The sequence below is a fragment of the Vombatus ursinus genome, unplaced genomic scaffold, assembly GCF_900497805.2.
Source record: "Vombatus ursinus unplaced genomic scaffold, bare-nosed wombat genome assembly UNPS02014830.1, whole genome shotgun sequence".
Classification (NCBI taxonomy): domain Eukaryota; kingdom Metazoa; phylum Chordata; class Mammalia; order Diprotodontia; family Vombatidae; genus Vombatus; species Vombatus ursinus.
Genome location: NW_020954608.1, coordinates 53,001,795 through 53,019,527, shown reverse-complemented (window position 1 = coordinate 53,019,527; position 17,733 = coordinate 53,001,795). Strand labels below are relative to the sequence as shown.

The following is a 17,733-nucleotide window of genomic DNA, read 5'->3' as shown; positions in this document are numbered from 1 at the left end:
GAAAGACCCAGAGAGTTTAAGTGATTTGTCCATGGCCACACAGTTGGTAAATGACAGAGATGGGATTTGAACTCAGTGAGCTCATGCTATCATGCCATCATGGCCTAATAAAGAGAGTACTGGACTTAGAGTCCAAAGGAGGGTCTTTACAACCCAGTTATGCTAAGTACTAGTTCTATGAATTTAATTAGGCAAAACACTTCACCTCTTGGTTTTGTCATCTATAAAATGGGGGTAAAAATACCAATACTACCTTTCTCAAAGGATGGTTCTGAAAATGCTTAATAAATCTTAGGCTACTGTAGAAACAAGAAGCTTTCATCCAGCAGGTGAGAACCTTTTCCCTCCTCCTAGTACATTTTTATTCACCAGATCTGTTGGTGTGCCCAGGAGCACTGGGGGATGATTCTCTATGACCCTTCCCTTCATTCCCCGAGGCTCCTCAGCTGCCTCTGCAGCCGCCTGTTTGGGAAATGGATGGGAGTTAGCCAGGCAGGATCTCTGCCATTATAATAACTGATCCTGATCTGTGGTGGAACTGAGGGCAGCACTCAGTGATAAATTGCGACATAACATCTCAACTACCAGGGGTTCTCTGGTTTCCTGCAGTTCCAGCTTCTTCCACTGATTGTTTCAATGAGATAAGCTAAACATAATATTTAGATTCTGCTTCTTCTTAGCTCTAGGATCCCTAAATTGCAAGTGTCTGAAAAGGAAACTGGCTCAGGTCATCAGATAACATCTCTAGGCCCATTTTACTTTCGGGGATTTCTAATTCTTCTAATGACATCTCTTTTCCTGGGCAACATTAAGGGGAAAGAGGACTAATTTCTTCTTGAGATAAGAACCATAACCAGAAGAAGGAGAAGGATTGGAGAGGAACTCCCACCCATTTTATGGCAAAGGGGCCAAGGTATTTGACAGGAATCGCTTGTTTGTATGTCTAGGGTATTACTGATTTCCTAAGGCTTTCCATCTCCTATTTCCAGTCATATCACCAGATTCAACACTTCCAGCCTTCTTTTCAGCCAGTCTGAGACTTTCCCCCCTTCTTCTATTCCTTCACTCTGCCTTTGTGTACTCCATTTCTATAAGCAAGGCCTTCACCAGAGTCCATGGTGATAATGACCTAGTCTTCCCTCACCCTCTCACTCCTCTTCTTCCTTTTTCTCTCCTCCTTTTCAAAACAGTAGCTATGGAAGAGGGGGAGCACCTGGGACAGTATTGCTCTAGGAGGGTGGAAGCTGTGTCTTCTCATACACCCTGTGGCATGGATCTTAGTGGCTGAACCCTTATCAGGACCTCTGGGGCTACTGCTCACAGGAGAAACTCGGGTGTCCTTTCCTTTCCCTCTTTCCTAAAAAAGACTAGGCAGAAGCTTGGAAGTATAGACAACAGTTTCTTTTCTTTAGCTATCTGAGGGGCAGTTCTACCAGTTTCTAGACCTATAAGAGAGTTGCTCATTTCTTAAGGTCTCCTGGGCTGTCTGCTTTTAACTTTTACACCTGATGAATACCTTGACTGTCTTTGGGTATGGGAGGGTTCCAACCAGGGAAACTAACAGGCCTGTAGTGCCCCAAAGAGAGAGGCTCCAGCCTAGATTCATCAAAGAGAGCCCAGCTTTAAACAGAAGGGTAGATGGAATCTCCCTTGTTGCCCTTGGTGACTCCCTGGCTGTCTGACAGGGCCTATTGTTAGCCCCTGGACAAAAGCCAGGATGTTTCTGGTTATAGGGCTCTCTCTTAAAGGGACCCCAGGCCTCAGACCTAGGCTGTTGTTTTCAATCCCTAAATCTCAGTGCTTAAGGCATTTCTTTTTTGGAAATGGTATAGTGCATATATATATGTGTGTGTGTATATATCCATTCTTTAGTCATATTACTATACACACATATGTTGTGTATATATATATATATATATATATATATAGATACACACACACTAATATGTATCTTATTAATTTTAGAGAAAAGGAATCTGTACACAGATATAATTTTTCTTTAAAGTGAACAACTATAGAGACAAAGATAATGAGAGACAGAAGAAACACTACAAAGGGAAATTGGGAAGAGTTCCAGGCTGCTTTTTCAGCCTCAATGCATCTATTGTGGGCAGTTGCCTCAGACACTAGAGCAGGGGGTGCCCTGAGCAAAGGGGAGGGGTAGGGAGCATTGGAGATGTTGGCAGAGACCCCAATCTGGACAAATGCCCCCTAGAACATGGTATGTCTGGCAGGCAGCAAGCTAATCCCAGGGAGCCAGAGGGTTGGGGCAGAGAGAGGAAGGTAACAGAGTAGGCCTAAGGGAGTATTTTGGGGTGGGGAAAGGGTTTAGTTTTTAACCCACAGACAGTGTCAGCCTGAGCTGGGGATTTAGGTTGCTGATGTCGGTACTTCCCAGGCACCGGTGATGAGATCATGGCCAGATGGTGTTCCTAGCCCTTCATTGGCCCAGGATGCAGTCATGGGGCTGGAACCGTAAGAAGGCAGCTGGGGCATATGAACAGGATAGGGGGGAGAATGGAATTGTGAGGTTGCTCTGAGAATCATCTCATAGGGGAGTTTGTGAAAGTAGAGGGTACTGAACTCTCCTTCGGAGTTTCAAGAACTACTATGGATCATTGGTGATGTACTTGGCTATACTCGCCTTTCTGCCTTATGCAGAAATTATGATATGGGTTCAGTTGAGTCCTGCAAAACTAGCACAGAAATCACAACCCAAGGAAATTCAGGATATTTAAAAATAACACTCTTTATGAATGTAGCACCTGGACCCCCTAGAAAGCTACCTGATGTTTGAAGCATCCTATGGGTCAGCATCCAACCCAAACCATAGCTCACAAGTCTTCACTAATGTGTTTATTTTTATCAGTCAAGTAGAGGGCATGTTAGCTCAAAGTTATGGACATTTATGAAATAGTATAACAAACAAAGTGACAAAGAAAAGTCCCCCTATGCACATGTCAGGTGCATGTTCTCCCAGATGACCATACCACTCGTGGAGGAGGGCATACTCATATAGAAAATGCATGGTTGGGGAAAACAGGGCTCCAACAAAGGCAACATGTGTGGTCAGGGAACATTCATGAAGGGGTGCACATGCCAGGAAACCACGGTGGTCAAGATACATGTGAGAAGTGCACAGACATAGAGATCAGTGTGTCCAGGATGTGTTCACGGTTGGGATAATTCATATAGAATCAGGGATCTTAGGATCTTAAGTCTAGATCTAGGAGGGACCCCAGAATCTACCCAGTCACATCCAGAACTGCAGGGTGGTCCATACCTGCTGATGATGTCATTGTGTTTCTATCTATTGCTTTTTTTTCCTGGGCATCATTTTCTCTGAGCTGCTCTCTGATAACACACCAATCTGCCACTTTTTGCTGTCACCCAACAACTAATAAAAGGCAACTAGGTGGCATAGTAGATACAGCGCCAGGCCTGGAGTCAGGAAGACTCATCTTCCTGCATTCAAGTCTGGTCTCAGACACTTACTAGCTATGTGACCCTGGGAGAGTCACTTATTCCTGTTTGCCTCAGTTTCCTCATCTATAAAATGAGCTGGAGAAGGAAATGGCAAACCACTCCAGTATCTTTGCCAAGAGAATCCCAAATGGAGTCATGGAGAGTCAGACGCAACTGAGAAATGCCTCAAAAACAACAACAACAAAATCTCTTTCTGGTCAATGATACAGCCATCTGTTTTGGTGCAAAGCTTAGAGCTGCTTTAGTGTACCACACCCAGCCAGGCAGCCAACTAAAGCCCACAGAATGTCCCAGGCAGAAATTTTATGACTTCTTTTGAACAACTTACTCCTGGTACAAACTCAAGATGTTTGGCAACTTTCTAAACTGGGGTTAGAAAATTCCTTTTTATTCTTGTGAAATCCCTGATGTTCCTGAAATCCAGATTGTGTCCCCAGATCCTGAGGCAATGGTAATGTTAATTTGGTTATAATTCTCAGAGCAAGAGATAGAAAATGGGAGTGAAGGGAAAGAGGATGGTGGCAGGGTAGAAGATGGTGAGGGTGAAGATGAGGATGCAGGGCTCCATGATGTTCAGAGTTGAGTGTTTTAGTTCCTCCTGGGCATGGATGCCTCCAGAGGTATAGTTGGGAGGGTGGAGCACTAGCAGCAGTAGAATAGAAAATGGCTGGAGAGAAGCAAGGATGCATGGTTCCTGGCAGTTCCAAGATCAAGATTTCGTGATCTTTTTAATTCTATCATGACTCCTTTCTTATGGTACTTATCAAAATCTATCTCGTATTACACTTACTTTGTGTATGATAATCAGCTCATCAAATAAGGCATTGGCTCCTCTGGAGCCAAAGGTTTTGTTGTTATTGTTCACTCATTTTAGTCATGTCTGACTCTTTGTGACTCCATTTGGGTTTTCTTGGCAAAGATACTGGAGTAGTTTGCCATTTTCTTCTCCCTCTCATTTTATAGATGAGGAAACAGGATTAATTGACTTGCCCAGGGTCACACATCTAGTAAGCATCTGAGGTCAGAATAAAACTCAGGAAGATGAATCTTCCTGACTCCAAGCTGGCTACTCTATCCCCTGCACCACTTAGCTGCTTAGAGGATCTGGCTTCAAATCCTGCTCTGGTATTTGCCTATGTGATCTTGGGCAAGTCATTGAAACTCCTTAGATGTCAGTTTCCTCATCTGTAAAATAAAAGAGTTGGACTGTATGAGCTCTGAGGTCTATGCCTCTGATCCTTATGATCTAATGATTATCTCTCCTACCAGTCTTTGTTTCATTCATCTTAGTACTCTGTCCTGCTTATGGCAGCATTCTGTAAAGGTTTAATGAGTGAATGAGTGAAGAGTCTGCCTCAGTTTCTTTAAAGTTTTTGAGGATGATTTCTCAGGCTGTATAGGAAATGAATATGCTTGAGAGTGTGGAAAAATTGATTTGCCCCTAACATTACCTTGTACCTTTTCCACATTTTACATGGCCATCAGAATTCTTCTCTTCCTCTTCCTTCTTTCATTTGTGTTCCTACAGGGGAATGTCTGGTAACAGGCCAATCCCATTTCAAGAGCTTTGACAACAAGTACTTTACCTTCAGTGGAATCTGCCAGTATTTATTGGCTCGAGACTGCCAGGATCATACCTTCTCCATCATCATAGAAACTGTCCAGGTGAGTGGCTGTTTGTGGCCGGATGAATGCTGGGGGCAGGAGGTAGCTCCCAGTGAAACTCCTTGTAGGGAGGTGGGAGTACAAAAGGACTTTATTTGTATGAGAGAAACACATCTCTTTTCCACCTATTTTATTTTATATTCATTAGACAAATAGCGTCTAGGACAAGGGAAGTTATTGTCTCATTGTACTAGAGTAAGACTGTAGTCAGCCTGTTTCCATCTGGGTTAATATGTTTAGTTTTAGGGATCACATTTTAGGAAAGACAAGGACAAACAATAATGAGTCCAAAGGGTGGTGACTGGCATGGTGAAGAGACACAAAACCATTCCTTAAGGTGATTGGTTGAAGGAACTAGAGACGATTAGCCTATAAAAGAGACGACTTATTGTGAATATGATAACTGTCTTCAAAGAATTTGAAGGATTGTGGAAGAAGGATTACTTTGGCCCAAAGGGAATCACTAGGACCAGTGTGTGGAAATAACAGGGATGTAAATTTTGGCTTGATTTAAAGAATAACCTCTAGCAATTAGAAGTATTTGCAAGTGGAAAGGGCTGCTTTAGGAAATCATGAGTTTTTCATCATTTTCTGAATCATGAATCATGATTTTCAGAAAAGTTCAGGGTTTAGAGGTCAATCAGATCAAACCCCCTGTCTTAGGTATAGGTTAAGCTAGGTGATCTCCAAAGTTTCTTTGAGGTCTGAGATTCCACTATTTCATCGAGCCTCTTGTTTAGCCTGAAATCCATCCCTGTTATCTTTACTGGAAGGGATTTGAGGAAGTCACCTTAGTTTGCCCCATCTCCAAGCAGGGCAGTTCAATTAGGTCACAATCAAAGGCTTTAAATGGTTATATACTAGCCTTTTCCTGGGATTCATAGTGTCTTCTCTTTTCCATGGCAAACCAAGGCCAAAGAGGATTATGAAAGTTTAATCACATTTACAAAAATCCCTAGCAATGGCGGACATTGGACCCAAAAAATGGTGGCAAGGGAGGGGGAGGGGAATTGGATGATAAGTAGGGCTAGGTTCTCTAGGGAGTTGAGAAATTCCTGTTCTGAGCAGGGATGGTTTTAGGGATAGTAGGATGGGGTGGGTATTTTAATATAAATAAATTTATATATTTATATAACATATATGACTTGGTCATGCCTCTCTTTACATAAATACACATTCGTACATACACACACATGTATGTATGTAAAAATCTTGTCATGCATGTCTCTCTCTCTCTCTCTTTCTCTCTCTCTCTCTCTGCAGTGTGCCAATGACCCGGATGCTGTTTGTACTCGCTCCGTCACCCTCCGGCTCCCCCATCTGCACAACAGCATTGTGAAGTTAAAACATGGGGGTATGGTCTCAGTGGATGGGCAGGACATTCAGATGCCCCTCATACAAGGTAAATATCTCTTGTATCTCAAGGGTGGGGTTAGTATTTTCCTCTCTCTTCCCCCAGCCCAAATGGCTTACTTCTTCCCATATTCTTACCTGTTCTGTCTCATACCTGAGATTTGTTTCTTCAAAGCTGCATTAACTCTTCCCAAACTAATTCCACCTTCATGGACTCTCTATCCATTCTAACAAAGCCCTTGCATTTAATGTTAGTGTTTTATGAAGAGGGGAGGGAAATACACATTTATTAAGTGCCTACTGTGTTCCAGGCTTTTTTTCTACTTTTTACAAATATCATCTCATTTGATCCTCACAACATTCCTGGGAAGTAGGTGCTGTTGTTATCTGCATTTTGAAGTTGAGGAAACTGAGGTAGAAAGAGATAAAGTGACTCATCCAAGATACTACTACTAGTAAGTGTATGAGTCTAGATTTGAACTCAGGTCTTCCTGACTCCAGATCCAGCACTCCATCCACTTTGCCCCCTAGCTGCCTAGGAGAAAAGAAGACTAGCTTTTCGAAGACCTGATTCTAGTCTTCATTTTGTCCTTTACTAGTCATGTGACCTTAGGCAAATCACTTAATCAGTCTGTCATCTGTAAAATGGGGCATAGAACCCAATGCGATAAAACCTACTGAGTTGCCATCTCATATGGTTGTTTTGAAGCTCAAATGAAAGGACTTTTAAAATTGTAAATCACTATACATATAAGGCAGAAATTAAAAAAAAAATTATGTTTAATGTTAGTGGGGTGTACTAGATAGAGTTGGCCTCTGAGACAGTAAGATCTGAGTCCAAGTCTGGCATTTGCTGACTGTGTGACCTTAGGCAAATAACTTGACCTCTCAGAGCCCCAGTCAACATAAAAAACTATAGATTGCAAAAAAATGATGCAGAACCTGTCCTGATAGAGGAAGATTCTTTATCGGGGTGTTGCCTTTAACCAATGAATTTACAGGTCTAATTTTTATTCCAAATTATAGGTAAAATGAGGATTCTATTGCAAAACCCTCTCCCTGCGGGTCAATCTTATTAGTGGCCTCTGTCACCCTCTGGTGGCAGTAGAAAGACAGTGCAAGATGTGGGAATGCAGACATTTTCTTCCTAGTGTTCACCCAAACTCCATGCTCACTTTGGCTTCCTTCCTGGGATGCTCAATCTCCGCTCTATCCCATGCATTTTTCATCGTTAGCTGTCTGCATTTTCTCCCTACGCCCCTTTGCCCCGCCTTGCCTAAATCCTGGTGCCTGCTCTGTCTTAGGTGACCTGAGAATCCAGCGGACCGTGATGGCCTCCGTGCGCCTCACCTATGGAGAGGACCTGGAGATAGGCTGGGATGGGACTGGAAAGCTGCTGGTGAAGGCAAGTCCCCTTTGAGAGCCTCCGCCTTTGTCTCCCACAGCCCAGGGCCCTCACAAAAGTCCCTTATGCTAGAAGCAAGAATGACTTTGTCTGATGGGGAAAGAATCTCATTTTCTACACTCAGCCTCTACACACCCAGAGTCGAGAACAGAATTCTCTTGTTCCCTGTAATCTGGCTTTTGGTTTCTGGCTGCTGCCATTCAACCACTGCGATTCTTTGGCTTTAGGGATTCAGAGGATCCCAAGGGAATAAACCCCAAGGATAGAGTGACCTTTTATCACAGGGTCAGCTAGGTGGCACAGAAAGACTGGGAGCAGAATACTGGGAGTCAGAAAGACTTAACTTCCTGAGTTCAAATCTGGCCTGAAACACCTACTAGCTGTGTGACCCTGGGCAAGTCACTTAACTCTGTTCACCTCAGTTTCCATGTCTGTAAAATGAGCTGGAGAAGGAAATGGCAAACTACTCTACTGTCTTTACCAAGAAAACCCCAAAGTGGGGTCACAAAGAGTCAGACATGACTGAAATGATTTAACAACAAAAAATATTCTATTATAACCATACATCACAATTTGTTTTACCATTCTCTAATCTGTGAGTGTCTAACTCAAAAAGTGCTCTTATGAATGTTTTGGTGAATGTGGGACCTTTCTCTTTTCTCTTTGACATCCTTGAGATATAGGCTCAACAGTAGAATTTCTGCATCAAAGAATGTGGACATTTTAGTCCCTTTCTTAGCATAATATGGGAAATTAGAAGTAGTTTAGAGGTTTTGGATGTTGGAGTTTGAATCATGGATCACCCAGGACATCAGGATAGGGTGCTGGAAGACTAAAATTCAAATCCTGCCTTAGACGTTACTACTTGTGTGGCACTCTGTGCAGAATGCTTAACCTCTCTGTGTTTCAGTTACCTCATCTATAAAATGAGGGGGTTATATACCATGGCCTCTAAGGTCCCTTACAGCTCAGATGGTCTTCCTGGCAGATGCCCTCCGACTCCTTGCTAACCATCCTGTTCTATTTCCTCTAGTCTCAGCTCCATAAGTAGGTCGAATATATTTCCATTACCCACCCCTCAAAGCTGAGCCATCTGGGGCTCATTGATGCTTTTCCTCTGGTTTGACATTCAGGGGCTAGTGGGTTTGGGGAAGGCTAAAAACGTATCTCTGGAGAGGCACCATTATCTCTGCATTGTTTTTCTATTCTTTGTCTTAAAGTAATTGTTTATCCTGACCCTGAGTGAGTCATCGGGACTCATTTCCTTGCTGTCTGCTTCACTTATTCCTTCCCAACCCTCTTCCTTGAATTAAGGAGGAGCAGTGTTGTTTCTCTCCAGTCTCCCCACAAGGATGCTGGCAGCCACCCAGATATACAATTTGTTCAGTGGAGCTGGATGTTCTTATTAGATGCTTTGAGATCCCTGAGGGAAGGTCATTCACTCAAGACTGTGTCCCCAGTGTCCATTGTGTGCCAGACCCTCTGCTTGGTGCTGTGGGGAGATGTGAAAGAAATAAGATGGATAGTGAGAGTTCGTATTTATTAAAGCTTTATTTATATCATTGTAGTTGAGCCTCACAGCAGCACTTGTTGGGAAGGTAGTAAAACTATCCTATTAGAGATGAGAAAACTGAAGCTTAGAGAAGACTATAGTTTCTTTTTTTAGGCAATTGGGGTTAAAGACTAAAGTTTTTAAAGAGCTAATGACCTCACAGGAGGGACAAAATGCTTACTCAAAGAAGTCTTGAGAATGTGTGCCACACAATGAATACTCAAGTTGTAGTATATGGAAAGAATGCTAGATTTGGCGTCAGAAGACCAAGGTTCCATCCTGTCTTTGCCTCTGACTATCTGTGTGAACTTGGGCAGGTCATTAAACCTCCTTTGCCTCAGCTTCCCCACCTGTAAAATGAAGGGATTGGATTAGATTGGCTCCAAAGTGCCTTTCAGCTTTAGAGCTATGATCCAGGTAGCTACTTTATTTACAAAATGAAGAGGTTGGACTAGATCATCTCATCATTGGAGCTTATGATTCTATGAATTTAATACAGGAGGAATTCCTAAGTATTGAGGGACCACAGTCTAGTGGTGTTAATTAGGGAAAATTAATAAGGAAGTCACGTGCTTTGAGCAAGGGCCTCTGTTTCTGAGTGGAACTGGTAAAGAGGAAGTGTACTAGATTTGGAAGAAAGGGAATAGGCATTCATTATTAATAATAATAATTATAGCTAATAGTTATATATTGCTTACTGTGTGCCACGTACTGTGCTAAGCGCTTTACAAGTATTATTTCATTTGATCCTCATAGCAACTCTGGAAGAGAGGTGCTATTATTATCATCTCCATTTTACAGTTGAGGAAACTGAGGTAGCCAGATTACATGATTTTGCTAGGTTCATACAACTAGCTAGTTAAAAGCCTGAAGCTGGATTTGAACTTAGATTGGATTCCTAACTTCAGGTCCAGTACTTTACCTACTATACCATCTAGCTGCCCCTTGGGGGGAGGGGACCTTATGAGCTATCTGGCCTTGGGTAAGACATTTTCCCTTTGGTACCTTGGCTTCCTTGTTTTACAAATGAAGACAATAATATCTGCACTATCTACTTGATAAAGTTGTTATGAGGAAAGCACACTGTAAACCATAAAGTACCATATACATGGGAGTTGTTATTATTATAACAAATGCTTGTTGTCTTGTCCCTTCCAGCCCTAAAGTTCTATTATCCTAGGTTTTGAAGGTAGATAATAGGTTGGCAGAGCAAATGAACTACAGAGAACTCTCATTTTCCCTGAGGTTCAGCTGCCTTTTATTAAATCTAGATTTATTTTTGAATCTGAAAGCCATTTGATTATAACAATCATTAGCAAAATGAAATTATTGCTGCTCAGAGGAGCACTCCCAGCCAGTTTTGTCCTCTCTCCTCAGCTGTCTCCAATATACGCTGGGAAGACTTGTGGCCTGTGTGGAAATTACAACGGCAACAAAGGAGATGACTTTCTCACCCCTTCTGGTCTGGTAGAACCTTTAGTCGAAGATTTTGGAAATTGCTGGAAACTCAATGGAGATTGCCAAGATTTGCTGAAACAGGACAGTGACCCCTGTAATCTTAACCCACGGCTAAGTATGTATCCAGGTTAGGAGCCTGGGCAGTGACTGAATGTCATGATCTTAAATTGTGTGTAATAGTTGCATTGAACCCACATCTTGGTAGGATGTGGGGATTGGGTTGAGCCACTTGTTTTATAGTCAACTCTTAATTATCTGCATGTTGCTCATTCTCTTGGGAAATCTGTGCAAATTTTTTATCTTCCATTGGCTTCGGATGTCATGGATCCCTTTGGCAGACTGATGAAGCCTATGCACCTTTCCTCTGAATTAAGGTTTTAAATGCACATAAAATAAAGTACAAGTGATTGAAAATGAAGCCAATTATTTTGAAATAGTTTATCTATCTATAAAAAGTTCATGGACCCTAGGTTAAGCATCCCTGTTCTATCGTCTAATAATAATGATAATAATAATGAAAATAACACTTAAAAACTTCAGTGATCTGTGAGTGGAGGTACTCCCTTCATTGACAGACATCGCCAATCTGTCCATATCTTAGTACATGGTCTTTGGGAATTGCTGTGGCTGAAAAAATTTAGTGTCTAGTGGCCATGCCTCTTGGAACTTAGCCAAACAGTCCCTTGGACATTAGACGACAGTAAACTTCATTCAAAACTGAGCTCAAAGTTTCTTATAGCTCTAAATCTGGAATCTTAGGAACCTTTCCAGCTTGGTAGGACTTGTTACAGACAGGATGCCAGACAGGCAATGGAGTAGGATTCAAATGGAGGAGTAATGAGAATGTCTTGTGTCTACGAGGTGCTTTTCATTTTACTGAATGTTTTCCTCCCAACAACCCCAGGAGGTAGATTGTGTAATGATTGCATTACTCTCATTTTATAAATGAGAACACTGAGGCTTGGAGAGGAGGAGCAATTTGTCCAGGTTAAGTAGGAAACCAAGACTCAAACCCAGGTCTGCTGATGCTCAATACGATCCTTATCCATCCCACCCCAACTGACAATGTCTGGTCTATCAATCCCAATCTTTGTTGACCCAAGGAATACAAATTTCATTTACTATAGGCCTCGGTCAAGCAACTCACAAGAGACCGTGTAATGCAGTAGAAACCAAATCAGAAGACCGAGATGCAAATTCTGGCTTTGCTGCTTACCACCTATGTGACATGGGGCAAATCACTCCCTCCTCTGGGCCCCAGTTTCTTCATCTGTTAAATAGGTGTGGACTAGATATTGAAATTCCTTCCCAATTCTGAATTGTACTGCTGTTATTAAGAAGGTGTTTCAAGCTGAAGATTTTATATATATATATATGTATATATGTATGTGTACGTATATATGTATATATCTCCCCCACATACACATAACCCACACCCATGTCCCTATATATATGTGTGTATATACATATGTATTGCAATTCAAAACCAAAATCTTCTAAAAGTTTTCTTTTTTGTTTTTGTTTGTTTTTACCATTTATGGATTAATTGCTATATTGGATTGCAGTTTCTTCCATTATCATGTATAATTGAGAGATGATGTTATTTTTATTTGGTCTGGATATGAATAATGCCTATGCATGACTGGTGCTTAACATCTGCAGTACTGTCAAGGGAAAAGCGTTACATCAGGCTCTCTTCTTTCCTTTCCTTTAAGCCAAATATGCTGAGGAGTCTTGTTCTCTTTTGACGTCCTCCAAGTTTGAGCCGTGCCACCCTCTGGTCAGCCCAACTCCCTACTTGAAAAACTGCCATTATGACGTCTGCTCTTGCTCCGATGGGAAGGACTGCCTGTGCTCAGCAGTGGCCAGCTATGCCTCAGCCTGTGCCAGGAAGGGCATTATGATTGAGTGGAGGGAGCCAGGTTTCTGCGGTGGGTACCATTTCCTTCTGATGCTCGGAGCCAACTGAGTGGTTTTCTGGAGGCCTGGGGAGTGATATAGTTGGGGCTTTTCCTAGCTTGGTCCAAGTAACAGTAATGACTCGTATTTGTGGAGTTGTAACTAGGGTGGAGTAACTGGACCTTTTTTCCAGTATGCTAAATTTAGAGTGTGCTAAAGTATTTAAAGTCTTCTGGCTGCTTAAAAACAACAGAGCTTAACACCTAGGCAACAAAAATAATTGAATAAAATAGAAAGTTGCCAGCCCAGGATGAAAGCTAGAGTGTGTTTGCTCTTCCCTCCCTTCTGCTGCTACCTACCTCAGCTGCAAGGGTCAACATATTATTCTTCCTATCTCTAAGTACAGGAATACTTGGTGCTCTTGCCCTGGGCACAGAAATCCCTAGTTTTCATTCTGTGTTTGTGTATAGAATTTTCTATTTTCTAAAACATTTTCCTAGACTTGATCTCATTTGATCAAAGTCAGAGAGTGGGGCCTTTCAGGAATGAGGACTGTATTATTTCAATCACAGCCAATTTGCACTTCCATTTATGTACCCGTGGGACAGGAACAGTGGAGGCAGGATATCTTCCAGGGAAATTTTGGCAAAATTGCCCTGCTTCATATTGTCCTGTCCTACTTGAATTTTATTTCAGAGGATCCCATGATCTTATTAGTGTAGGTTCTCTCTCCATTGACAAAGATCAAAGCTTCTCCATACCTTCTCTTTCTGAGGGATTCTTATTTTTAAGTAAATCCCCCACAGAGGATCTGCCCCATATACCAGAGGCCTTCCTCTGGTTTGATACTTGATACCATTTTGTCAAAGGCAAGACACTTTTTTGCTTTTCCTGGGTATCAGAAATTCCCTGTGTCTAGTGCCATCTTGTGCCTGATGTGGGAATCAAATTGGAAAGTGAATTAGAACTGAAGGAGATGGGGAAAGATGGGGGAAACTGTCTATTCTTTCATAGTTTTATCTTAGACTTGCCAGTTGATACTCACCTCCATGACTGTATTTGCTCCTATAACTAGATTGTGACCATTTAAAACTAGAGAATAATCATTTTTATTGAATGGTCACCAGTCAGTAGCCTAGAGAGAATATCTGTCTTATGCCTTTTGGACCCTGATTGAAGATTTTAGAGAATTCCTGGGAGCTGAACAGGGATTGCCAAGACATATGTTAATATAATGAATAGAGCACTGAGTTTGAAATTAGAGAATCAAACTCAATTTTAACTTGACTTTGCCATTTACTAGATATGGGATCATAGCAAATCTCTTCGTTTTTGGGGGGGCCTCAGTTCCTCATCTGTGGTCCTTTTCAGCCTGATCCTGTGACTTTTCAAACAGTGACAGTGATCACTGCATCTTGACTTTTGAACTGAATTTGAATTGAATGTCTAGTATGTTTAGAACACTATGTGTTGTTGAGTTGTTTCAGTCGTGTCTGATTCTTTGTAACTCCATTGGAGTTTTCTTGGCCTTTCCTTCTCCAACTCATTTTACAGATGAGGAACTGAGGCAAATGGGGTTATGTGACTTGCCCAGAGTCATACAGCCAGTTAGTGTCTGAGGCTGGATTTGAACTCAGGTCTTCCTGACTGTAGGCTCAACACTCTATCCACTGTACCATCTAGCTGCCCCAGAACACTGTACAGGCTGTCCTAAAAGTCTTAGTGTATTTTTAAGCGATAGTAGCTTAAGTTTAAATAGCTCTTTGTGTGTTGGGGGAAGGAGAGAAATCATTAAAAAATACCTGCTGTAGTTCCTTCCCCTAGGAGCTAGGAAGCTAATTAGAGAGGCCAGACACAGAGAGCAAATGGGAGATGAATTGATGTCCAATTTTTTGAGTGTTTGTTCAGCAATGTAAGGTTTGAATAACACATTGAGTAAATAAGTTCTGGGGAGTGATCAGAATAAGATGGATTTAAATAAAGAGAGGTTTCTGCAGGAGGTAAGTTTTGACTAGGGTTATATGTTTGCTTTATCAGAAAAGAGTATTGTAGACAAAATTATGAACTTTTGTTAGGTATCGATTTAAAAATATATATTAAATTTAACATGGTAATAACAAAATTGCCCTTTTAATTTTTGCCTCCTTTTCAACTTCCTTCTGTTCAAAGCATTATTTCTCAAAGCTTAGTAGGCTTTTCCACTAAATTTCTTTTTAATCAAATATAAAAGTTTAATTACACAGAAAAGATATGCTTCCCCTTAGAATCTATAAATTAAATAAATTAGAATTCAGAGTCCAAATTACCTTTTTTCACGTGATAATTCTTCAGTGAATCAGAATATTCATGTTTTAAATACAAAAAAACAATTCTTGGATGAGTCTATTCAGATTTGGAAAGCACTGGCTGACAGTTTAGACTGTCTATTATTTCATGAATATTCAGATATTCATGAGGGAAGACTTTGATGTGAGTAATCTAGGTATTGTCAATGTTAATTAATTTCATAGTTTGAAGCAGCTATTCTAAAATCTATTAGGAAGATCTGATAAGATAAACATTTTCATTAAAATGCAAGCTATTCTTACATCAGATTGGCATCAATCTATTTTCTAATTCAGTATCAGTTGGACATTTAGGTCAGTCAGTCAGTCAATAATCATTTATTAAGTGTCTAGTACATGCCAGGCACTGTGCTAGGCACTCGGGAGACAAAGAAAGGCAAAAGACAATTCTTGTTCTCAAGGAGCTTACAGTCTAATGGGGGAGACAACACGTAAATGACTATGCACAAACAAGATGTACACAGGATAAATTGGACAAAGGGAAGGCAATAGAATTAAGGTGGATCTCAGAGTATGTTCAAAGGTGTAACACATAAGAAGAATGGAAAGGTAGGAGACCAGATTATAGATGGCTTGGAATGCCAAATAGATGATTTTATATTAACAAAAATCTATTTTCTCTTCTTCTTAATGCCTCTCCACTGATGCAGAAAAAGAAAGGAAAGAAAAACAACCCCCCCCCTTTTTTTGACAAATACACATAGACAAGCAAAACAAATTCTTACCTAGGCCATGTGGAAAAAATATGTCTCATTTTGTACCCTGAGTCTCACCTCTCTTTCAGGAGAGGTGATAGACTTTTCAGCAAGTTTCATCATCAGTTTTGTTCAGTCATTGCATTTTTTCAAAGCTGTTCATCTTTATAATATTGTAGTTATGTAAATTATTCTTCTGATTGTGTTCACTTTACTCTGCATCAGTTCATATAAGTCATCCCAAGTTTCTCTAAAACTCTTCCTTTCATAATTTCTTACTGCACAATAGTGTTCCATTACATTTATATATATAGTTTGTTCAACCTGAACAACCCTAAAGTGATTCTCTCTTAATTTTTGGTACTTTCTTAGTTTCTAGTTCTTTGTCACCACAAAAAAGAGCTGCTATGAATATTTTGTATACACATGGGTTCTTTTCTTCTTTAGAGTCTAGTAGTATTGCTAGATCAAAGTGGGGAAAGCAGTTTGAAGAAGTAAAATACCTCACCCTCTCTGAGCTCTTCTGACCTTAATGGTTAGTGGTTCCCTGAGACAAGCCCATGAGCATATCTTTGAACAAGGGTGCCTTTCAGTGGTTAGAATCCAAGAATACCAGCCTTCCTTTTCCCATACCTTCAAACCTTTCCTCTGAATCTTCCTGCTCTATTTAATCTGCTGTGTCCTCTGTCATATTCATCTTTATCTCTACCAAGAAGGAGCACCCAGTGTAACCTTTCTAAGTGGGGAATAGAGATGGATGAGAAGCTTTGGGTTGGGAAAGGGGGAGGTGTAAACATTGGTTGTTTGAGTCACATTTTGTTTCTCATGTTGTTTGAGAAAGACATAAAGGTATCTCTTCTCTTTGTGACTACAGTGTACTTAAAAGCTTAGTGCCTAGGTAGTCCTTCCCTCTTATGCCTTTCTTTTCTTCCCCTTCCCTCAAGTTCTGACCCCCACCCCTCCAGGGGCATCTTAGTTTGTCCCTGTCCTACTTTGACCTGTTAAACATAAGACTCAAAGGAAGGGAGAATAGGAGAGGCAGAAGTCATATCTACTCCGTATTCAAAAAGATCTCAGAGTTGGAAGAGTCCCTTCCCTTCGATTGAGGCCGTCTAATTTTTAAAAAAACAATATTTTATGTTTTCCCAAATATCATGTTAAAATAATTTTAAAACATTTTTTAAAAAAAGTTTTTGAGTTCCAAATTCTATCCTTCCCTCCCTCTCTCCCTTCTTCCCTCTCTCCTCCCTGAGATGGTAAGCAATCCAATATAGGTTATGCATGTGCAATCATATAAAATATTTCTACATCAGTCATTTTTGTATTGGAAGACTCGAATAAAAAAAAAGAATGAAAGAAAAAAGAAAGTGAAAAATAGCATGCTTCAGTCTGTGTTCAGACAATGTTAGTTTTTTCTCTAGTGGTGGATAGCATGCTTCATCATAAGTCTTGGATCATTGTATTACTGAGAATTCTTCATCATACAATAATGCTGTTACCATATACAATGTTCTCCTGGTTCTGCTCACTTCACTCTGTATCAGTTCATGTAAGTTTTTCCAGGTTTTTCTGAAGTAATCCTGCTTGTCATTTCTTATAGCACAATAACATTCCATCACAATCACATATAACAGCTTGTTCAGCCATTTCCCAACTGATGGGCATCACCTTGATTTCCAGTTCTTAGCCACTACAAAGAGCTACTATGAGTATTTTTATACAAATAGGTCTTTCCCTCCCCCCATTTTTTGATGTCTTTGAGCTATTGATTTAACAGTGGTATTGCTGGATCAAAGAGTATGCCCAGTTTTATAGCCCTTTGGGCATAGAGACCATCTAACCTAAGTGATACCTGACAGATAAAAGTAACCATAC

General features: G+C 40.8%; 1 protein-coding gene across 2 annotated transcripts in view; it reads left to right on the top strand.

The window, feature by feature from the left end:
• Positions 1-17,733, top strand: part of VWF (von Willebrand factor) — a 202,486-nt gene that overhangs the window by 68,546 nt on the left and 116,207 nt on the right. For both annotated transcript variants that reach the window (XM_027838876.1, XM_027838875.1), the window contains exons 11-15: positions 5,015-5,151; positions 6,415-6,553; positions 7,809-7,909; positions 10,839-11,034; positions 12,635-12,850. In XM_027838876.1, the coding sequence (XP_027694677.1) occupies positions 5,015-5,151; positions 6,415-6,553; positions 7,809-7,909; positions 10,839-11,034; positions 12,635-12,850 (789 nt within the window). The remainder of the gene's footprint in view (positions 1-5,014; positions 5,152-6,414; positions 6,554-7,808; positions 7,910-10,838; positions 11,035-12,634; positions 12,851-17,733) is intronic.